Source organism: Typopeltis vanoorti, chromosome 23 (assembly GCF_054136105.1).
Source record: "Typopeltis vanoorti isolate ZY-2024b chromosome 23, IOZ_Tvanoo_1.0, whole genome shotgun sequence".
NCBI classification, from domain to species: Eukaryota; Metazoa; Arthropoda; class Arachnida; order Uropygi; family Thelyphonidae; genus Typopeltis; species Typopeltis vanoorti.
Window position 1 is genome coordinate 43953456 of NC_143571.1, and position 25490 is coordinate 43978945.

The window sequence follows — 25490 nt, forward strand, 5'->3', positions numbered from 1 at the left end:
TTTATGTAATCCCCTCTATTTTTATTTTACATTAAATTTTTCTATTGAGCTAATTAATTATTTCTTTCTTCTTAAATCAATGTATTTAATATTTTCTAGAGTTTACAATGATACCTACTTAGAAACAAGCATGTTTACTTAATTATTCTACTGGGTTTTTACTTCTTTGCTCGTTAACCCATAATAAGTGGAATTTTAACATTCTTAACTTATCAGGGTATAACACTGTCATCTCAAGGAATTTTGAGTCACTTTGAGAAATTAGGTGCAATTTTTTGGTTCTTATTGTGACTGTTGATGAAACGTGGCTTCATCACTATGACCCAGAGACCAAACAACAGACAATGGGCTGGAGACACAAAAGTCCTCCACGGCCAAAGAAGTTCCGAACCCAAAAATCAGCAGGGAAGGTTCTTACCATTGTCTTTTGGGATATGGATGGTGTCCATGTTATGGGATATGGATGGTTTCACCTTTTTTGAGGTTCCAAGTACTTCAAAAAAAAGGTGAAACTATTACAGCAACAGTTTATTCAGCAGCTCTGAAGGAACTGAAGGAAAAACCCATGGTAAACTAAGTTAGAAGTGTGTTGCTTTTGCAGGACAATGAACTGCTCACATTGCTCATGAAATCCAACAGATAATACACAACTTGGACTTTCAATGTCTGCCTCACCTACCCTATTCACTAGACCTGGCCCCTCTGACTATTTCCTATTCTCAAATTTGAAAGGAACAAAATTTACCAAAGATGATGAAGTCATATCTGCAGCTGAGGACTGATTTGTGCAACAAGGGGAAAGACTTTTTTTCCTCAGAGGATTGCAAATGATGCAGCAGCAGCACTGTAACAAGTGTATAACACTGTCATATTTTGTAATTTATAGTTTATTATATTATTAATGACGTTACTTTTTTTTTATTCTATGTGTTTCCCCTCTTACTTCGTTATTTTCATGGCTGCTTGAGCTTGTACAAAATGCCAATATGCTCCAATCTCTAACTCACGTATAATACTATTATTTGACTTTATTCCTTTCGTAACCTACTTAATCCCCCCCCCCCCCCAATGCTGTAAAGTAATTCTCACACGTGCTATAGTTCGCCCACCGTTTGTAGGTCCCAGCTTCGCGTCTTTCCAAGTATAGTCGATTCATGCTGAAGGGGAGAAAGAAATGAAGGACATCCGAATTGGTCGCCAACACGCGAAATCACGTGCTTTATAGGTAAAATTTTCCAACTGTTATACAAGCAACATAGTTAACTACAATAATCATAAAAGAGAAGTTAATTTTTTGACCAGTAATAATAAACAACTCATCCCACAATACGGACTGATTACCCTATTATCAGAATGGATTCTCCTTTTTCTGAGATGCGCAGAAGTGTCAAAGGATCTCTAATCGGTGGGCGAACTATAGTATCGTAGACTGAGGAAAAGCCCCTGGCTGGGGGCAAATCCTAAATCTATGTTGCTATAATTCTAATGTATTAATCCTTAAAAATTTATTTTTGTTAACAACTGAGTCATTAAGATTGTGTAAAAGAATTTTCTATCTTACATGCAAAGAATATTTTAGCTAAGCACGTATAATAACCCTAAAATCAATTTTATCTCAAGCAACTCTGAATTACTCAGTCGTGGCTGTTACTTTACTTAGGTCACACAGGTTCGATTTGTTTTTATGAGACAGTGCATTGGTTAACAAAGATCAGGCAAGCTATTAACAAAACCAAACATGTTTAAAGTTTATTTTTCACTTGGTTAGACTATAATAAGTTTAGTTTAATCCTTTATCCAAGTGTGAGCAAACAGAGTTTGTGCCTTAAATATCTTCAGGACTGGGGTAAGGTAGTACAACACCAGGCAACTCGTTGCAAAGGTGGACCAAGCTAACATCACTCCTATATCAGTATGGTCCACCTTTGCTATGAGTTGCCTGGTGTTGTACTACCTTACCCCAGTCCTGAAGATATTTTCAGGCACAAACTCTGTTTGCTCACACTTGGATAAAGGATTAAACTAAACTTATTATAGTCTAACCAAGTGAAAAATAAACTTTCAACATCTTTCTCTAAATCCAGAGTAATTTAATAAAAAGGTGGCACACCTTTTGGCAACTCTTATAGGTAAAGATGACCTCGCCATTGCTTCTGCCTATTATCTTCACTTCTGGGCCTGGCTCCCACTGAAGAGACCTCAATAAAGGTCGAAACTAGTCTGGGTAGTAGCCCTTCTCTTAATGCATAACATTATACATATCTGCAAGGAGATGTGTTTTGCATTATGGGAGATACTGAGATAGGACTGATGTTAGCTTGGTCCACCTTTGCTACGAGTTGCCTGGTGTTGTACTACCATACCCCAGTCCTGAAGATATTTTCAGGCACAAACTCTGTTTGCTCACACTTGGATAAAGGATTAAGCTAAACTTATAAAACCAAACATGTTTATTTTAACTTAGTTTATATACAAAAGCAAATAGGACATATCACGTGTCTGATTCTCCACACATTCATTAAAACAATTCACTTAAAGCATTAGACAAAGAAATTATTTACATACACTCAACTTATTAGACACATGGATGAATTTTAGCACACATAACCTTACTCTCATTACAAATAATATAAGGCAAAATTATACTATACACATTTTAAGCATTATGTAACACAAGAATTATTCAAGTCTACAGTATTCTTTTAAGCACATTCAAACTCTCGTTCGGCTTTCTGACCTCTTCAACACATTATGCCATTAGTGAAACAGAATCAACATCTACCGTCTGTGCACACAATCTAGGCTATTAACATAAAGCAATCTACTTACAAGCTCACTATATCATTGTAGAGTCCTGGATCCTAAAGGGTTATGGGTGAATTATTTTCTTAAACTTACGATCGGGCACTATCCGACGGTAGTCATCTGGAGATTTCCTCACATGTAACAGTACTGCATTTCTTCAGCAATGTCAGGAACTGGTTCAGCTGTGAGAAATTAGCACACAAGTGGATCGGTAGATTCATCGAAGAATTTTACAGAAGGATATCTCACAATATAGCCTCTTCTGCCAGTGAACGCCCCATGATCTCCAGAACTACTGCTCGTGGGACCCTGACCCTTCCCTTTCCTCAAAAAGTTTGCCACAGGAATAAAAAAAAATAGAGAAAACCCTTTTGCCCCTCAATATCCACCTTTTATATCATTTGCCATCCACTGGCCTTCCTTCCAAAACTTCCTGGATTTTCTGGAGGCTCCCTTACATCACCCATGCTTACGTTAGGTTTTTGACAGCAAAATTCATATAATCCAGTGACCCTTGAGACTGTTGTTGACCTTCAGTTTACTAGACTAATCCTGTCTGATCTTTTTTAGTTACAATTTCTTATGGTTCTACATTGTTATTCTAACATGATATTACAAAATTTATTACATTACAATAGGTTATATACACTTTTATTTATAAGTATTTTATGGCCCATGTAAAATCGATACAGGCGAAAAATATTTACATTTTTCACTGCAAGAGATTTTACAACACTTCATGGGGAATAATGTGTAAGTTACATGGCTCTACCTCAATTTCTTCATGTTGATTATCACAACTTTTCAGCACATTCTCGTAAACCAAATAGAGCGCCCTCCCTCAATGAGTCCTTGGACTCCATGGAGGTGTCATGTAATAATAATAAAATTATTACAACAGCTACAAGAAAATTGGTAGGACGAAATCTACATTTGGTTCCAAATGTAAATTATACTAGATAAATTATATTCTTGTTTTAATTCTTTACCTAAGTGTAAAAAAAAAAAAAAAAAGTGCATGAAGTATCTTCATACGTAGCCTATTTGTATATAGAGGCTGTTGACTTCACAATATTTGTCTCACTAATTCATATACAATAGAAAACAATGCAAATTTTGTTTTCTTATCCTTGAGTAAAGAATATACTTTCTTAGTGATTCTATATTTGTTTTGACCATCAATTGAATGCAAGAAATGAACATAAACCAGGTTGTATATTGGCCGAAGAAATTTTTAATAATATAAACACAGACAAGTTTCACCAACCTGGCTGTTTGGCTTCGTCAGGGCGTACAAAAGTGATACAAAACAACTTAAACAGTTTATGAAGGAATAAACCAAATACATTTTTCTTTTTTTTTTTTAACAAATTCAGAAGAACTCGTACATCAAACGCATAGAGCATGTATGATATCAATTATTGTTAGGCAAATACATTCTGTAATTTGCAGCGAAATTAAACTCTTGCATACTTAGTGATCTTATGAGAATTTTCCAAATGTCAGCTAGAATTAATCCTTGATTTTTATTGAGGCTGTGTTTAGAATGAATGACTACTATAACTATTTTGATGTTTCAAGAGCGGAAGTCTTCCTCTAGATAGGGCATAGAACTTTTGGCCCATTCGAGAAATAAAGGGCTAACCCAGAGCTGTCTTCCCTGTTGTTAACATCTCCAACATGTTCTCTTTTTCTTATTTCCAAACTTCTCGAAGTCTGACCTACGTAGTTTAAACTACATGAACAGGGGATGTTACAGACACTAGTATATTTGAAGAAGGCTCCTCAGACCTGGGTTAAAATCCTATCTACGATGCAAAGAACATATATCAGGGACTGCCAAGTAATGTATTAGCTGGCATCATATGGAAGTGACAGGATTTTTCTTCTGGGGAAATTCTGGATTTTCATCCTACAAAACAAGCAAACTGGCCAGAAGAAGGCAAATAACTTACAAGCATAACATACAATGCAGATCAGATTAACTGCCCTCTCATAAGCAGTAAGCCAGTGTTGAAGAAGCTAGGTTATTTGGCCGTGACAGGCCACTTAGCCTAACACAAAAAGGGAGATTGATGAACAATCTGAATCTAGTTTAAATTGGTCTAAGTTCTGTTTTCAGGATGCCATTTAAGTAAAACCGTTTTTTTTTTATCTTACATTATCCTACTTTCATATGTCTGGAAAGCAAGGTGACAAATGCACTGAGCAAGAATCCTTAACAAGGAAATTAATTCATTACATACAACACACACACACACATCCTAAAAGTTATAGAAGAAGTCATCTTATCAGAATGGCTATGCATCTGATTAAAGGCTTTGGTTGTGAAAATCACTGATAAAATGTAAAACATACAAATTACTCGATGGAGTCATAATTTTCTAGAAAAGCAGTGTTAATATCTTTCCTTCCTTGTATAAAATAATGATGAATGATGGCAATATCATCATACATAACTTTAAAATTACCATATCAACCCCTTCAAAGAAAGTTCATTCAATGCAATTTGAAGCCTTTTCAGGATGTATCACTGATAATTTTAAATAGTGAGCATGACAATCAGCTGATGGTTAAATGGATGTCCCAGTCTCTCTTCTGTATGAGAAACCACTCGCATGGAAGTGAACAGATGAACAGTTTAAATATCTCAGTATAAGAAACACAATCAAACTAGGCTCCAATAAGCAAAAAACTAGAATTTTGTTCGATCAGAAACACAACGCATTTTAACCCAACTCATTCATTTCACTCAAAATGACAAGAGTAGAGGAATCAAGTAAGACAGATCATTAAACTGTAGGTGTAAACTGAATTTCAGATCTGAATTAGACATTTTTTAACATTTTAAACTTCCTTAAAATCAGAAATCGACAAATAGGCATTTGAATATCTTTAGGAAGAGAGGGTTCAGAGAAGATTCATCAGATGTTATTGCTAGATAACTGTACTCCAAAAGTCCATGAGGGTACATGGCAATATCAGCAAGAACTGCTTGTTATAAACAGTAGTGATTTTGTAACCTGAAACTACTATACTTAATCACTGATTTCTGTTGATATTTACAGTGATGCTGAGCAAATGAAACCTGGTTCTGATTAGTGGAAAGGTACTGTTGTATTGATGCATCTTGAATATGCTCATTTTCTGTGGATAAAAGATTTTAGATTTGATAGACATTTCAATACAATCTCTCTGTTCCCAGAATTAAGTAGTGATGGAAGAGTTTTCTTGAGGGAAGATGAATGATGCAAGTCTAAGGATACGAGGTGGTATCAAAAAGTTTCCAGACTAGTTTTGTAACACGCCAACAGATGCACGCATAGTCACAGGGAGCACCGACTTCATAAGTCAGTGTACCAAAAGACATCGTCCTGTGTACATCGAGAGCTGTGCAACTGGTGCTATTCTGAGCACATGCATTACCATGTCTGCGATTTCATCATGGACAGCAAGTTAGAACAAAGAGTGAACGTGAAATTCTGCATGAAACTGGGCAAATCTTCCGCAGAGACGTTTGACATGATTGGCAACTTTACGGCGATGCTGCAATGAGTCGTTTGAGGTGTTTTGAGTGACACGTGTGCTTCAAGAGTGGAAGAACATCACTGGAAGACACCGAGAGATGAGGAAGACTTTCAACGAGCTCAACCCCTGAAAATGTCGAAACCATTCGGCAACGTGTGTATGAGGAAGAACACTCCACAACATTGCTGCCATTGTCGGTGAGTCATAAGGAACAGTCCAGGCAATTCTCACGTGTGATTTGAACATGCGCCGTGTTGCTGCCAAGTTCGTCCCTGGGCTGCTGTGACCCAGGAGCAGAAGGAACACTGCGTCACAGTCTGCCAAGAACTCTGTCAGCATGCCGTGGATGACACATCCTTCGTGTCAAGGATCATTACTAGTGACGAAACTTGGGTGTACGGGTACAACCCTGAGATGAAGTCTAATCTTGTGTATTCTTGCTATGAGAGGTTTTTTAAATAGTTCCATCCTCTTAATTCAATGTGGTCTTATAGTCAATTACAGGAATGACTAGAAAGCAATCCCAGGAAGAAAAGGTCAACTCGAGGCAGTTAATTTACTCGGATAAGGAAAACCATCTGGGTATCAGTCTTCTTTGTGCTGTAGTTTCAATTGGTCTTTTGGTTGTTCATCTATATGAGATTGGTGAAAAAGGAAAGCTAATAGCTTTTGGCGCTATGTGATGATATAAAAGAGCTGAGGCCTTTTCTCTCTCTCTCACATACTATCTGTCTTTTCCTTCTTTCTAATACTATATACTATCAGTCTCTCTTGCATCCCTCCCTATACAAACTACTCTAGGCCTATGGTGAGCACCCCTTTACTTTTTCACCTCAATAACGGTTGAAACTAGTCTGGGTAGTGGCCCTTTCCACAATGCCTAGTTTATGTGTCTGTAAGGATATGTGCATTGCATTATGGGATACTAAGGCAAGTGATGTGAAGTCATTAGCCTCTATATATGAGTTGCCTCTATATATACTTGGATATAGGATGAAACCAAGAATATAATTTCTTGGCATCTTTAATTTATAACATCTCTCACACAAGCACCATATTGGAACCATATGCTCAGACACCGCTAGCTTCTCCAGTGAAATTAATAACATACAAGACACTTTTTTTTAGTCCATGGCTCCTCACACCACTTAACAAAATTAACAAAGCTGTCTAGCTACCCCCCCACCCCATAAAAAAATTTATGCATTCTTAAAAGACCTCAATCAGACTTCACAAAAAATTAACTACCTTTATACAGTCACCAATAACACCATTAGACAAAGCAAGTCTCATACTGAGGGAGAATGAAATGGATAGGATCATGTTATGCACATGCTAGTTTATACCAGTAAAGTCTAATAAAAGCATTTAATGATCAGTAATTTAGTATAACTATTTTTACTCATAAGTTATTCAAGTAGAACCAGTTATTTTTACTGAAAAGATGATGGGTTTTGGAGTACTGGATTACATAATTCGCATTGTGCAGTTTGGAGTGTCTACTGCATTGAGTTCTCAGATTTTATGGAGGCATTATATTATGTGGGCTTCTAGCAAAAGACACAGTAGTCTAGTTCTTACTGGATAACACTAGTTTTTTTTATAGGCATAGGTTTCTGTGATTTAGCAGTTCATAAGAAAGATTCCAGTAATTGGACCACATGTTTATTAAGATAAATAACAATAAAAAAACAAACCCAACAAGTTTCTAAGTCGTTTGACTTACATCTTCAGGGGTCAAAAGGTAACTAAAAGTTTAAACACAAGAAATGAGAAATTACTCAAAATAGTTCATTCTATGCAGTTGTGGCCATCTAAATGTACATTAAATTAAATATCCAAATGCAGATTCAGTGCAATGCTAAATTTGAATAATGATGGATGCTGTCACGTTCTGTTGTTCATGTTCACATTGTCCGAGGTCTGACTTGGGTATATTGTTTATCAAAGCTGACCAAACTTGGTGTAGAATTAGGCCCTGGTTTTTGTTGCATTGCATTGGAATTCTAAGCATGTATGCTAGGCATGATTTGTGTTCTCTTCTTTTTTGCATGTCTTTTTGGTGTTCATTCATGCGAATTTCCCCTGATCTTCCCAGACGGGAAGATCAGGGGAAAGTCTGGACTACGTAGCAGATGCCACAGGAACAATGAATTTTATAAACACCTGGTTTTTTTAAAGGATGATGTGGAGGTTTTGGGGGAATATAGAAATCTTGAAATTTTTTCGAGTAGTAGAAAAGCAACTTTGATGTTATGTTTGTTTAGTAATTTGGCCATTTTGTCTGTAACATTCTTGATGTAAAACGTGATTGCGTTCTTGAACTCTTGCTTTTGTGAGATGCTTTTAGGAGGTGTGTTGAGGATATTTTTGATTGTCTTAGGTTCATAACTTTTTTTTTAGGATCTGTGTTAAATATTGTAATTCTTCATTTCTCTTTTTCTGTGCTGGAAATATTATAAGCTCTATCCCTCAAGGTTTTAATTAAACCTATTTTTTGCGAGGGGTGGTGGTGTGAGGCTGCATTAAGAAATCTTCCTGTGTTGGTGGGTTTTCTATAGATGGAGAAGGTGAATTTATTATCTTTTTCACTGACTTCTATTAGAATATCAAGAAAGGGGAGTTTTTTATGTTCTTCTTTTTCCAAAGTAAATTTTATGTCGTTGTGTATATTATTCAGATAATCTTTGAAAGCAGTTAGTTCCTCTGTTGTTCCTAGCCATATGATAAAAATATCGTCCACATAGCGTAGCCAAATTTTCGGTTTTTTATGATAATTGTTTAAAGCATTATTTTCAAAATGTTTCATATATAGGTTGCTAAAGCCGGGGAGAGGGAGGAGCCCACAGCCAGTCCTTTATGTTCCCAAAATTTGTCTTGATACATGAAAAAGGTATTTTTTATGCAATGTTTATAAAGTTCTACGATGTCCTGAGGAAAAAGGTCTTCAAGGAGATTCACTGTTTCATTTCTGGGAACATTTGCAAATAGGTTGATTACATCCAAACTTGTTAAGATGTCTGAAGGGCCTATGCGTATATCCTTTATCTTCTCAATAAAATGTGCACTATTCTTAATGAAAGATGTTGTTTTTCCTATGTGTGTGGTAAAATCATGTTGGTGAGGTGTTTTGCCAAATTCGAGGTTGGAGAATCTCTTCCATCCACTATCGGTATTCCTTTAAGGCCAATAGTCTTAAAGTGCATTTTTGGTACACCATATATTCTTGGAACTAATGGGTGTTTTGATTGTAGAGTTCTTTTTAGTTCTTCGGTCCAATTGGTTATCTTTTTAACTAGATCATTGGTTTTATTGTGAGCTCGCCAGGTGGGATCTCTGTCTAAAGGTGTATAGATATTAGAATCTTCAAGAAAAGTTTTCATTTTTTTTTTTTTTGTTATAATCCTCAGAGTTCAAAACTACCGTTGCATTCCTTTTATCCGCCTTAATTATAACGATATTTTTGTCTAATTTTAGTTCTTTGAGGACTATGTGTTCTGTGTAAGGTAGGTTCCTGGGTAGTAATTTGGTAATTGTTTTGCTTTGTAATAGCAAATTACAAAGCAAAACAATGCTGTGCTCTGTATACGGATGAGATCTGATGTATCACCAGGCAAATTTCGTATTCCTTTCTCTATTTGAGCTATGATGTCAATTTTTGGTAAGTAGCGTGGCGTTAAAGCGAAGTTGAAACCTTTCAGAAGTAGATTTTTTTTGGTTCTTGATAAGACTCTTGAAGAAAGGTTAATTACTACTTTGGAGTAATCTAGATGTTTTCTTTGTTTTTCTTTTTCGTGAAGTAGTACATTAAATTCTTTAATTAAATTACGCTTCTTTTGATCAGATATCGCTGCAGCTTTGTTGTATGTGATATTGTCAATGTTGTTCCACAGGTTCCACAAGAAATGTTCTGTCTATAGAAAACATCTTTCATTAAGAAGAGTGCACATTTTATTGAGAAGGTAAAGGATATATGCATAGGACCTTCAGACATCTTAACAAGTTTGGATGTAATCAACCTGTTCGCAAATGTTCCCAGAAACGAAATAGTGAATCTCCTTGAAGACCTTTTTCCTCCAGACATCGTAGAACTTTATAAACATTGCATAAAAAATATTATTTTCATGCATGAAGACAAAATTTGGGAACAAAAAGAAGGACTGGCTATGGGGTCTCCCCCCCCCCTCTCCCTGGCTTTAACTAACCTATATATATATAAATGAGAGTCCTGAGAAAGATTATAGGCATGAACAGATGGCATCAATGGCAATATCATATTAAAAACGAGGATATTAGGAAAGAACTTGACATTATCAGCATCCAGGAATGCGTTAGCAGAGCTAATCTTAAGTGGTATGGTCACTTAAACAGAATGGGCGAGGAAAGATTAGCAAAACAAGTGTTCTCTGCCAGGTTGGCAGCAAAACGACCCAGAGGAAGACCAAGATATAGGTGGATTGATACGGTACAAAATGCTTTAGACGATAGAAATATAAGATCTGATAATGTTGGAGTCTTGACAAGTAACAGACTGATTTGGAGGAAAATTGTAGATAGGAAATTAATAATGATGTCATTTTTTTCATGTAGTACTATCATATCCTGTACACCCCTTGAGGGTACATGGCAGGAATTTGATGATGATGATGATATATATATATATATATATATATATATTACTTAAGTATAAAGAGCTAATAAGCTTCATTTCGGCAATGAAAACATCATTTAAATTAAGGGGATATTAAATCCCACATAGTTTTAAAACCGAATAAGAAACTCAAAGATTGGAATCAGAGAGTTTCTTGCCGAATATAGTAACCTATAAAGTATCGGCGACCACTGCCGTGAGCAAATGCAAATGACCCTAGCACGTAGTGCAATACCGGAAGACTCGCAGCAAAGTCGGTAAATTCTGATCGCTATTCTTAGGTATTTTCCATAATGTAAAAACACATTTCCTAGAAAATGTATGCTGTTATTACATTATGGTAGGGAGGTCACTACCCAGACCAGTTTCAGCCTTTTTTGAGGCTTCATCAGCGAGTAGCTAGACCTAATACCAAAGTGTATAGCGAAAAGAACTTATATACTCTGCGATACAAGTTTCCAAACAGGTGCAACCATTAAGTTACTTAAGTATAAAGAGCTAATAAGCTTATATTAGCTCGTGAGCATATATATATATATATATATATATATATATATATATATATATATGGAACATTTTGAAAATAATGCTTTAAACAATTATCATAAAAAACCAAAAATTTGGCTATGCTATGTAGACGATATTTTCATCATATGGCCAGCAACAATGGAGAAACTAACTGCTTTCAAAGATTACCTGAATAATATACACAACGACATAAAATTTACTTTGGAAAAAGAAGAACATAAAAAACTTCCCTTTCTTGATATCCTAATAGAAGTCAGTGAAAAAGATAATATTTTCTTCTCCATCTATAGAAAACCCACCAACACAGGAAGATTTCTTAATGCAGCCTCACACCACCACCCCTCGCAAAAAATAGGTTTAATTAAAACCTTGAGGGACAGAGGTTATAATATTTCCAGCACAGAAAAAGAGAAATGAAGAATTACAATATTTAACACAGATCCTAAAAAAAAAGTTATGAACCTAAGACAATCAAAAATATCCTCAACACACCTCCTAAAAGCATCTCACAAAAGCAAGAGTTCAAGAACGCAATCACGTTTCCATACATCAAGAATGTTACAGATAAAATGGCCAAATTACTAAACAAACATAACATCAAAGTTGCTTTTCTACTACTCGAAAAAATTTCAAGATTTCTATATTCCCCCAAAACCTCCACATCATCCTTTTAAAAAAAACCAGGTGTTTATAAAATTCATTGTTCCTGTGGCATCTGCTACACAGGCCAGACGGGAAGATCAGGGAAATTCGTATAAACAATCACCAAAAAGACATGCAAAAAAGAAGAGAACACAAATCAGGCCTAGCATACCATACAACTTCCACCAGCCATAATGTACTCTGGCAAAAAACAAACGTCTTACATTAAAAAAAAATTGTTACATAAGGAAATTTAAAGAAGCTGCAAATATGCTTAGAATTCCAATGCAATGCAACAAAAACCAGGGCCTAATTCTACACCAAGTTTGGTCAGCTTTGATAAACAATATACCCAAGTCAGACCTCGGACAATGTGAACGTGATAGCATCCAGCATTGTTCAAACTTAGCATTACACTGAATGTGCATTCGGATATTTAATTTATTGAACAGTTAGAAAGCCACAACTGCATAGAATGAACTATTTTGAGTAATTTCTCATTTCTTGTGTTTAAACTTTTAGTTACCTTTGACCCCTGAAGATGTAAGTCAAACAACTTACGAAACTTGTCGGGTTTGTTTTTTATTGTTATTTATTTTAATAAACATGTGGTCCAATTGCCAGAATCTTTCTTATGTACACTAGTTTTGTCTCTCTCTCTCTCTCTCTCTGTTTTCTTTTTTTTTATACTTATGAATTTCTGATGGAGCATATGCGGTACATAAATCTCTACTGAACCTTCTTCAAGTGCTATATGCTAATTGAGTTCAGTGACCACCATTGCAAATTTACTTCTGTATTTAGTGGCTCTGATTAAGAACTCTGTGTTTAGTTTAGCCCATTTTTTTTTAAATTGTCTAGTCATGATATTTTCTTCTTCCAGATTTTCCCTTTCTGTTGATCTTACCTTCAAGTATTACCTGGAGCATGTTATATTTACAGTTTCTCATTAGATGTCCTAAGTAGGTAGTTTTTCTTCTTTTCACAATAACTGATTAATTCTCAACTTTTATTTATTTTTCTGAGTACCTCTTCATTCTTCATCTTGTCTTTCCATGGGATCTTGAGCATCCTTCTAAATATCGACATTTCAAAGGCTTCTATTTATTTTTATTGTATTTGCTTTTAATGTCCACGTTTAACTCCATATAGTAAACTTGAGTATATGCAGCCCTTCGTCATTTGTACTCAAATTTCAATGTTAAAATCATTGTTATATAAAATGAGTTTTATGTTGATAAAGGACTGTCTTGAAATTTCAATTCTTGATCTTATCTCCATTTCACAATTTCAACTTTCATTTAGCCAGGATCCAAGGTATTTTAATTTATTCACTTGTTCGATTTTATTTCCATTTAGAATTAAGTCAGCTGTTATCAAAAGGATGTTGCTTATCATCATAAGTTTTGTAATTTTAGGCCCATTTCTGTGCTTACTTTGTTGAGACATTTTAGGAGTAGGTGAAGATCTTGAATATTTATTGTAATTAAAGTATTATCATCTGCATAGCATAAAGTTATTCTTTAACTGGCCGTTTATGACAACTATTTCCTTTTAAGGCCTTGAAAAATAAGATTCCTGAGTAGGTGTTAAACAGAAGTGGAGATAGTACACATAATTGTCTCTCTCTCTCACACACACACACACACACACACACCTCTTTCAATTTTGATATTACTTGTCCTGATGATGTCTGTTAAGACAAATGCAGTCTGGCCCCAGTAGAGGTTTTTTAATGCTTTTACCATCCTTATCATCTAGGCCTAGTATTCTAACATGTTTATGAAATTATTATGTGACTCACCAATAAACACAACCAAATTTATAGCAGCGATAAACAACAAGCTAAAGGACACTTGCCCCCCAGTTGTGCACACGTGCTCCATCTGATTTATCCTTTGCCCAGAGAGAACAAAGACGCTAACTCCGAAGACAACTAGAAGAAAAATGCCAAAATGAAACAACAGTTGGGTGATAGACTACAAACAATCCAAACTAGTACAAAAAACAAGTGAAGCCACTAGCAGCCACCAAGGACACCAGTATGCAGGCACTGCATAGGAAATGTGCAAGACCCATGGGGTCAAATCCATGCCTCACAGAACCTTGAATATCCACTTTACCAGCATGTGTGGCCTCAACTCCAACCTTAATAGCATCCACTACCATCTGCAATCCATCAAACCTCACCTACTCTTTTTAACAGAAACTCAAATCTCACCTTCCCCCAGCACTATTCATCTCAACCTTCCTAACTATACACTATTTAACTCCTTTCGACCGAAGGGTGGCATCTGTGCATATATCTGCTCTGACATACCCTGCCAGAGAGCAACTAACTTAGAATCACCTGACTTAGACCATCTTTGGCTGAAGATATCCCTCCCCCACTCAGTCAAATTCATCTGCTGTCTCTATCGCTCTCCTAATACCACCAATCACTGAGTTCTTTCATTTCCTCTCCTTAAAAGTTGATTTTCTCCAGTCCCACTCTCCTAACAGCAAAATCATCCTCCTGGGTGATTTCAACGTCCATAACACCAATTGGCTTTCCTCTTCCAGTTATACAGATCCTGCAGGCAGAGATGCTGAAACATTTGTAGTCACTAATGACCTCACACGAATTGTTCAAAAACTGACCAGAATACCAGATAACCCAAACCACTCCCCAAATATGCTAGATCTCTTCCTTACTAATGATCCCTCCAAATATGCAGTGAGCCACCTGGGCAATTCTGACCATAACTTAGTGCTCATCTCCTCCCCCATGCAACAACCCTCACACAGTCACTCCCACACAAGAGTAGCTTGGCATTATAATAGTGCCAAATGGGACAGTCTCCGAGACTACTATGCTTCATGGGAATGAAGCATAGTAGTCTATTGTTTCCGGTCTTCCAGTCCAAACATATGAAATGAACGCATCACCAAAGTGATCCTCACTGGCATGAAAACATAAATTCCCCACACTACTCAGACCTGCCATCCCCTACTAAACCCTGGTTCGCCAAAAAATGTGCCAAGGCTATGCAAATAAAAAATTAGGCATACCATAACTGGTTCAAATCAAGAACCCCAATCCTCATTCGATGCCTATACTGAAGCCCAAAACAAATGCAAGAAAATTATCAATACTTCCAAAACAGAATTTGAACAGGCCAAAAGCAGGAAGCTTGCAGCCTGTCCAAATGGCAGCTGTGCTTTTTGGTCTCTTGCCAAGGCAATTGGCCGTAACTTTTGCCATACACTATTCCCACCTCTATCATACCCAGATGGCTCAATAGCAACATCACCCATAGAAAAACCTAATCTCCTGGCATTGCACTTTGCCTCCAATGCACACATAACTGACGATGGCAAAAGCCCTCCAGTCATTCCAACAGCCCAACATACAATGTCCCCTGCATCTTTTTGCCAAAAAGACATCACAAACCTGTTGTCTAAATTAGACACAAAAAAGTCTCCTGGCCCTGACGGCATTCCTCCAATTATACTGAAGGTCTGTGCTTCGGAACTGACTCCTATCCTATGTCACCTGTACACACTCTCTTACTCCACTGGCATATATCCCAAAAATATATATCCCCTGGAAACTGACTTATATTCAACCCATTCCTGTTCTAATGGGTTGAATATAAAAGGGTGACAAATCACTGCCACCTAACTACCGCCCTATCTCACTCACTTCAGTCCTATCTAAAGTAATGGAGAAAATCATGAACTCTCAACTCCTAATCTACCTTGAAGGTACCCGGCTATTAAGCAACCACCAGTACGAATTCCGTCAAAGCCGTTCAACAGGAGATTTACTCTCATACATCACCCATCACTGGACAAAGGTCATGGAGAAATTCGGTGAATGCCAAGTAGTTGCACTTGGGAAATTAAGGGCAGTGGTAGTTGATGTTCTGTGGGTTGAGATGAGTTGTGTAGAGTAGGGTTTGTCAAATGAAAGGGAGGAATGTAATGTGTTGTCATCTGCAAAACTGTGTATTGGGTTAGAGGTCAACTGAAGTAGATCATCGGTATATAGAAGGAAGAGGGTCGGTGAGAGAACCGAACCTTGTGGGACCCCAGCATTAGTTGGATGGTGAGAGGATAGGGAGCTGTCTACCATCACACATGGTGTGCGTCCAGACACGAAGCTGGCAATCCATCTGCAGAAGTCCTGAGGCAGTCCAAATGATGGGAGTTTGCTTATTTAGCCTTTGTGCCAGACTCTATCAAAGGCTTTGGAGATATCAAGCCTTTGACAGATATCAAGTGTGCATCCAGACAGCTTCCTGTCTGGACACACACTATGTGTGATGGTAGACAGCTCCCTATCCTCTCACCATCCAACTAATGCTGGGGTCCCACAAGGTTCGGTTCTCTCACCGACCCTCTTCCTTCTATATACCAATGACCTACTTCAGTTGACCTCTAACCCAATACACAGTTTTGCAGATGAGAGCACATTACATTCCTCCCTTTCATTTGACAAACCCTACTCCACACAACTCACCTCAACTCACAGAACATCAACCACCACTGACCTCCAAGCCATCCGCAAATGGGGCTCAGATAACCTCGTCAACTTCAACGCTAGTAAAACCAAATTCTGTCTTATTTCTCACAAAAAATAACCACTTTTCCCCAGCATCGTTTTCGATAACACTCAAATTCTCAGACAAGATGAAATTTCTCTTCTCGGAATTATCTTAACATCAAGCCTCTCTTGGCATAAATACATCACAACCATTGCATCCTCAGCTTCCAAAAAACTAGGTTTCCTCTTTCGCTCAAGATGTTACTTCACCTCTAAACAGCTGTTAACACTATACAAGTCACAAATCTGTCCAGCTCTTGAATGCTGCTCTCGCATCTGGAGTGGAGCTCCAAAAAGCTCCCTTAAAATGCTCAACTGAATACAGAGGAGAGCAATCAGACTAATAAATGACCCATCCCTCACTGCCCCCACTTTCACATAGATGCTTGGTCTCTGCAATCTGTATATTCTATAAATATTTCCATGGGAAATGTTCATCTGAAACAGCATCAATAATTCCCCCACCCTGTACTAAGCCCATTGGAACATGTACAGCTGCTGCCCAACATCCTTTCACAGTACACCTCGAAACCCACAGAACAAGTTTCTTTCCCTCCTCGTTCATCCCTGCTACTGCAGTATTGTGGAACAGTCTTCCCACAGACATATTTCCCAAGGAATACAACATACAGGCGTTCAAATCAAATGTAAACAAGTTTCTCCTTTCGCAACCCACCACCCATATACGGTACTAACATACTATAGGTTGACCAGTCAACCTCCTGTATATGGGTACAACATATATATATATAATAAAAAAAATAAAATAAATAATAAAAAAAAAGCTGGACTTTATCAAAAGCTTTTTCAAAATAAATAAAACAAACATAAAGGTCAGTGTCTTGTTCTCAGCATCTTTGTGCTAAGATACATGAACAATAATGTTCTTCTCTTGTTCCTAGGCCATTTCTGAAGACAAACTGAGTTTCCCGTCATTTTTTGTTATAATATTTGTTATGAATAATTTTTAAGAATATTTTGAGTCTGGCTCATTAGGCTAATCAATCTAAAATCATCACATGTTTTTATATTAGGTTTATTAGACAATGCAATGAGGACTGAGTTTATCCAGTACCATAAATTCTGTTGAATAATTTTACAATTTTATCAATATTACTGTCGTTGATTAGTTTAATAATTTTTGCTAGTAATTTATCGGGTCCACATACTTGACTGTTTCTGGATAATTTGATCATCTTTACTACTTCAGACTTCAAGATAGGTGGACCTCTGACTATATTCCTTCAATTTGTTGTCTTGTCTATTATCAGAAAATAGTGCCTTAATGTATTCATCAGTCCAAACTTGTTTTTTTTTTTTAATGTTTCTAGGATTATCTCTACTTCATTAGTAGCATAGTTTGTTGTTTTTTCATCAATCTCAAGAATTCTTTAATTTTTTCTGTGCAGGTTGATGTTTTTTTTTTTTTTTTTTTTTTTTTTTTTTTTTTTTTTTTGTAGATCCTCAATTTCATTACATTTTTCTTTCATCCAGTTTTCTTTGACTTCTTTTATTTTAGATTTTATCTTGACCTGTATTTCTTTATATTTTGTAGTATCTTTACGTAGCCTGTGTTGGTCAAAGGTCTTAGCAGTCATCCCATCCTTCTATTTGTGAGATTTACTATAACCCAATATTTCTGTACTTATTTTTAATAATTCTTCTTTTCTTCCATAATTCATTCACTTCTAGTTTGTCATCATTAGAGTTCTAAGAAATTTTTCTATTAACTTCTAATTTAAATTATTTTTCTATTTTTGCATTCTTTAAGTGGTTTTTTTTTTGTTTTTTTCATCTGTTTTGTTTTCTGGATTTACTTTAGTTTCAATTTGAGTTCTGCTACTAGTGGATTATGGTCTGAACGAATGTCAGCACTAAAATGCTGATTGATTAAGATGTAATCAATTTGGTTTCTGACTATACTGTTGCTATCGTCTTGTGGAGAGTCTTCTGTTTAGTAGCTCAAACTATGTATTTGTACTTATTAGGTCTTCTTCTTGACAAATTGTATTAAGCGATCTATCTCTATAATTTTTTATCCTAAGTCCAAACTGTCTTATTGCAATTCCAGGTGCTCCTTTCCCTACTTTTGCATTATAGTCCCTCATGATGATGTTGATGTCATGTTTCTTTGTCATTTTGAAAAGTTCTTTCAGTTAAGAATAGAAAAGGTCAATTTCTGTGTCATCTTTGTCTTCAGTTGGTGCATATACTTGTATATAACACTGATGCTGATTGCCTGGCCCTTGATTTGTAGAACCATTAACTTATCGGCGAATGGAACAAAACTGAGTACACTTTTGGATGTTTCTTTACTTATTAATATTCATACTCCACACTGGCGAGTATTATTGCTGCTTCCAGGGTAATATAGGGTCATATTGCTGGAACAGTATTTTTTCTCATTTCTTCAATAACATTTCTCAGCTTTCCATGTTCCTATTTTGATTGGCTCACCAGAGATTCTTAGAACCCCTGTCCCATTTAAGGGATGCTGGGAACTCGAGGCCATTGGTCTTGTGGTGTTTCCCATGGGGATTGGTCTGGGTAGGTTGAATGAGTAATTTACCCTCTTGCTTTCTGCATCGCATTACTATGGCCATTAAGGAAGTTCTATCCATGCCCCTAGGTATCCAAGTCTTGACCGTGCAGATGTCATTCATCTTCAGCCTCAAGATCAGTAATGGTATATACTGCCGCTCGCAACCGTGGAAGTTGTATTCCCGATATCTGGCTACTCCCTCTGCATAAGACAAAATGAAATAGCAAAATAGGAAAGATTCACCACTTGCCCTTCAAATACTCTAATAGCATTGGAAAGGGGGGACAACGAGAAGAGAAAGAAGGAGGGAAAGAAGGAGAAGGACCAGTATACAGATAATATGGCAAATGTATATTAAATGAAGTAAGGCACGGTCCAGCATCAGGTACCTGGGGGGGGGGGGGGAGTTGCCACTCTCATACTCACTAAAGTGAGCCCTTGAGTTATACTGAACCTTAAGTAAAGGAAATCTTTTAAATAGCTACTATTTGATGATAGTCAGAGAATCATAGTCAGATAGGGAAGATAAAGAAATTAAAGTAAAATTATTAGAATTGAAAAAAAAAAAAAATACTGATAACTAAAGATTAGTATTTACAAGTAGTGTCTGCAACAGATTTTGCCAATACGATATTAGTTATTCATTCTTTCTAAAGAGGATACCATAAAATGTCTATTAGGGTATAATAATAAAACTGCAATTAATGTAACAAAGTTATTAAAGCCTCTTAAAACATTTTCGTGACAGAAACAATAAACTGAATCAATACACTACATTGATGGCGTGTTCTCTATTTGGCCACATGGCTCAGATACACTCCATGCCTTCTTAACACACCTAAACAACCAACACCCATAGAATCCAGTTCACTTGGAAAAAGAAGAAAACAACAGTCTTCCTTTCTTAGACACTCTAATCACTTGCCAGCCTGGTGGATCCTTGGCTTTTTCTGTTTGCAGAAAACCTACCCATACAGGCAGATACAATCACCAGCAATCCTCCACCCACTCACAACAATATGGGGTTATAAAAACACTATATAAGGGCAAAATTAATCTGCTTAGATGACAATGCCCTAACCACTGAACTAAACCACATCCTTAACCACATCCCATTGGCTAAGTAACACTTTCTTAGCCAATGGCTACAACTGCCAAAAAATATTAAAACCAGTTAACCACAACCCCCACTTCATAACAAAGATTACACTAAATCCATCACCATTCCCTATATCCGGGGTACCTCTGAAAAATTAACAATATTCCTAAAAAAATATGACCTGATTACCTGTTACAAACCATATAAGAAATTGGCACCCCTTATCAACTCCACCAAAGACCAGCCACTTCCCATAGACCTACCTGGAGTATACCAAGTCCCTTGCAGCTGTAAACTGTCCTACTTTGGCCAAACAGGCAGGACAGCAAATGTCAGGATATCAGAACAAAAGACCACTCTGGGCTTGCAGACAATGGTCTGGATACCAGCCACAGAATACGCTGGAAGAAAGCCATGTTAATTTAAATATGAAAGATTGTTCATGGAATCAGCCTCAGCTCTAAAAAACATTTCAAACCTCAACAAATTGGGGTGCATGAGACTGCCCCAAATTTAGGAAGCTTGCATCTTGAGAACTTCAGCTCAACAGCCATAAAACCCTGACATGTGCCTGCGTGCACGTGTCAGGGTTTTATGTTCCCATGAAGATGGCGATGTGACATTGCCGAATTATAGGAAGTATTTATCAAAGTTTCTTTTAATTAATATTCCAGTATATGATGTAAATTCCTGAAATAATTTAATAGTCATGTGTTACCAACATATAAGCCTATCTACAAGAATTAATAGTCATGAATCAATACAATAATATTGATTCATGACTATATTATTCTTAAGGTGCACCCCTGGTATAGAAACACCGGTTGTTCTTGTGATTAAATATTAAAACATATATTATATATATGTTTTAATATTAAACATGCCATGTTTAATATTATACACGTGATAACATGAAAGGTGTTTTTAGACATACCTTAAGGAATATCTTCATGTTCTTGACTTGTTCATTTTAAAATTTTTTGGAATATAATTTCGATAAAACAATGTTGGTAGATATAATCACATAACTCAAACTCTTAAAAGAATAATAAATTACAAAAGGAATTTAAAACCTAAAAGTAGATTAAAAATGCATGGACATCTTTTTTACCAGAGGAATACATACTGTGTGACATCATGAACTTCCATGAAGAAAGAACAAACAAAAAATAAAAATTATGGTGAATGGACATTCTCAATTAAGAGGAATCTTCAGAGGAGTGAGGGAAAATAAGAAAAGGTGAAGTCTGTGCTAAGTTAACTTTTATATGGTTGCATCAAATTTTTTAGTCGTTGCTAATGGCAGAAATCTTGGATTTATCTGAATAAGGTGGAACTTCCAATCCTCTGAAATCACATAAGAATGATGGATGTTTATGGAATTGCTTTCATATCTCATAACTGTGGTTTCTTAAATTCTTAACATGCTTTTGTTATTTTGACTTTCAAAATAACGAAAAGTTGATTTGAGGAATGTGGTTCTGTTCAAGCATGTGCATTGTAATTTCACTTTTACCAGTATTTCATTTCTGTTCTTCTTATTGCTTAGATATTCAGGAATTGTACATTACAGTCATGATTATAGCAATCTTGTAATCAAGCTGCATAAGATATCCGCAATCACCTTGAATACCAAGAAATTTGAATACCACATTGTGGTGCTCCAACATTTTCCTGTGTGAGTGAAATTTGGTGGGTTTTCAAAGGGTAGCCAGTTTATGATTGGTAGTGAAAACTAAATTGTAGTCTACTGATTTAAAAAATATAATTAAATTATTATTAGTGTTATTTGACACCTCCAGGGACTAATCAAGTGAGGGCACCTGTTCTACAACTCCATCTTCACCATTCAATCATCAACTGACCACAACTATACCAACGCCATCTACTGGTATTTCCACAGACAATCACAAACATCCATGCACATGGAGGGATTCGAACCCGCAGCCTTTTGGCTGGAGAGCGGATATGCTATCCACTCGGCCAACCAGGCCAGTAATACTTTATAAGTATTATAGATATATAGTAGTTTTATTATTTCACGTGTTTCAAATTTCTCTTTGGTTGTTAGACTGGTTAATCGAATTTTGGCTGTTTGGTTTGCTTGATTTATTAACTGAATAGGAAATTTCGGTTTTTGAAAGCTGTGTTAATTTTTTTCATTTCCTTTTAAGGTTATTTTAAGTAGAAAATGTATGTGTTTATAACTGTAAGAGAATAACTGATTTTTCAATGGAGTATGGATGATAGTAGTTAAAGTGCTGGTAGTTCCTAATGGAATTTATGGAACAATCCCAGTGGGTTTATGGAATATATTTGTAGCTATATGGTCATTGGATCTAATTAACATTAAATTTAGAAAATTTATGGATTTTACATGTTCTGATTCTATGGCAAATAAATCAAATATTGTTGCAGATATTATTTGATGCCATTACTCTTGGTGAAGTAGCAGGTAAATGACTGCTTTGTCACCTAGAGGTTGCAGATTCAAATTAGACCATACATATATACATGTTTGTAAACTTTTCTAAAAGGCCAATGATGTCAGAAAATTTATCTGGATTCGTGGTGGTAGCTAATTCATACCACATATTGTGACACTATTCTCATGCTTTACTACAAGCCCAAAGTGTTTATTATTCCTCAAAGACCATTCCTGGCTGCTCTAACTATTTCTGCATATACTTTTTTTCCTTTTAATACCTTCCTAAATTTTTGTGAATAAGTCTACAACAAAAATGTAAATACCGATAATAACTAAATTTCTTTGGTTTTAATATTATATTAAATATCTAGAACTTTATTCAAATCTGTGGCTGAACAGTACTGTATACTTTTAAATAAATATATAAATAAATACACACACACACACACATATATATATATATATATAACATGCATGCATGTTATTACCATATGCATCTTTCTTAAGCCATTTATCCAACAGAGTTGTGTCTTCAGTCTGTGTATTGTAAAGGATGTGATAAAATATAATTATGCCATTAACATGCTGAGGAGGCTGCCAATTCAATCTGATTGAATGTGCATCAACTGGAACCCATGTTAAATCACAAGGAGCTGTAGGAACTAAAGTTAGGGAGAAAACGAGATATTAATAAGCGTTAAACTAGTAGACTGATAAGTGAAGATTACTGTAGGGATAAAAATAAAATTAAAGTTCTTAATTAAAGAAAGTATTCATAAGTATGTACTTACCTACATTAGTAGTAGCTGGAAGTTTTTTCACTTGATAATACTATAAATTAAAGATACCAAGATATTATATACTTGGTTTAATCCTTTATCCAAGTGTAAGCAAACAAAGTTTGCACCTGAAATATAATCAGGTCTGGGGGCAACTCGTATATAAAAGCTAATGACTTCACATCACTTTCCTTAGTATCCCATAATGCAAAGAACATATCCTTACAGGTATGTATAATACTATGCATTATGGGAAAGATCACTGTTACAGGTTAAGGGAATGACCTCAATAAAGATCGAAACTGGTCTGGGTAGTGACGCTTCCCATAATGCATAGCATTATACATACCCATAAGGATATGTGCTTTGCATTATGGGATATTAAGTCAAGTGATGTGACATCATTAGCTTTTATATACGAGTTGCCTCAGTCCTGATTATATTTCAGGCACAAACTTTGTTTGCTTACACTTGGATAAAGGATTAAACCACGTATATAATTTCTTATTATCTTTACTTTACGAGGGTGGTCTGAAAAGTTCTCGGCTTCCACCACAGATGGCAACACTATCAGCAAGATTTTTTTTCCAAGTTCTTTTTTCTACATCTGTCATAAGCATCTATGTGAAATTGCAAGTCATTCTATCAAGTGGTTTGTTTTATACAGCTGTCTGAAGCAAAAGTGTTGTCTGTATCCCTTTAAATGGATAAAATTGAGTATTGTGCGGTTATAAAAGTCTTTGTAAAAGAAGGTTTAATGCCAAAAGAAATTCATTCGAAGTTCATAGAAGTTCATGGGCACTTTTCTCCTTCATTTTCAACAATTAAGAAATGGGCTGCCAAGTGTCACTGTGGCCATACCAGTCTTGAAGATGATCCACATGAAGGAAGTCCAAAAAGTGTAACACCACCAGAAATCATTGATCAAGTGTATGATATGGTACTGGATTGCTGAGACTATAGGCATTTCAAAAGAACATGTAGGATATATTTTGCATGAAGAATTGCAAATGAAAAAGCTTTGCACAAGATCGGTGCTGCACTTGCTCACAGCAGATCAAAAACGCACTCACATGAAAATCTCTGAACAGTGCTTGGAGCGTTTTAATAAGAATAAAACTGATTTTGTGCATCGATTTATTACTATGGATGAGACTTGGATTCACTATTACACACAAGAATCCAAACAACAGTCAAAATGGTGGACAGAAGACAGTTGTTCAGCATCAAAGAAGACAAAGTCGATTCCATCAGCAGGGAAGGTCATGGCATCGGTGTTTTGGAATACTAAAGGCATTTTGTTTATTATCTTGAAAAGGATAAAACAATAACCAGGGAATATTATTCCGATCTTTTAACCAGACTAGATGAAAATATTCGTGAGAAAAGACCCGGTTTGCACAAGAAAAAAATCATCTTTCATCAGGACAATGCATCTGCCCACAAAGGTGTTTTTTGGCAATGAGAAAATTAAGGAATCTGCACTATGAATTGTTGGAACATCCACCCCTATTCCCCAGATTTGGATCCCTATGATTGAAATACTATGATTGAGGCTGTAGAGGGATGTTTTGCAGATCTTACTGAGAACCACTGGAATAAATGTATTAGTCTTAAGGGAGATTATGTTGAAAAATAAAAATAACTTTGAACTTATATAAATTCGTTTTTTCATTGTTAGGCCAAGAACTTTTTAGACCACCCTCGCATATTAGTTGTAAGGTAGGTTTTTTTTTTTTTTCCCCCGTGGGACAGAAAGTAAATTTTACTTAACAGATTATATTTTTGTTTTTAACCTTTATCAGGTATGAACAAAAAAGTTTGAATGTGAAGCTTTTTTCACAACTAGACTATGTACAGAGACAGTTTACTTCACATCATATGATACAGCATCGCATAA

At 36.0% G+C, this 25490-nt stretch overlaps 1 protein-coding gene across 1 annotated transcript in view; it reads right to left on the bottom strand.

Annotated features, from left to right (window-relative positions):
- LOC150093808 (protogenin-like) overlaps nucleotides 1–25490 on the bottom strand; it is a 497946-nt gene that overhangs the window by 119930 nt on the left and 352526 nt on the right. Inside the window, exon 17 of the mRNA XM_090412521.1 lies at nucleotides 23300–23473. Within this exon, the coding sequence (XP_090268647.1) occupies nucleotides 23300–23473 (174 nt within the window). The remainder of the gene's footprint in view (nucleotides 1–23299; nucleotides 23474–25490) is intronic.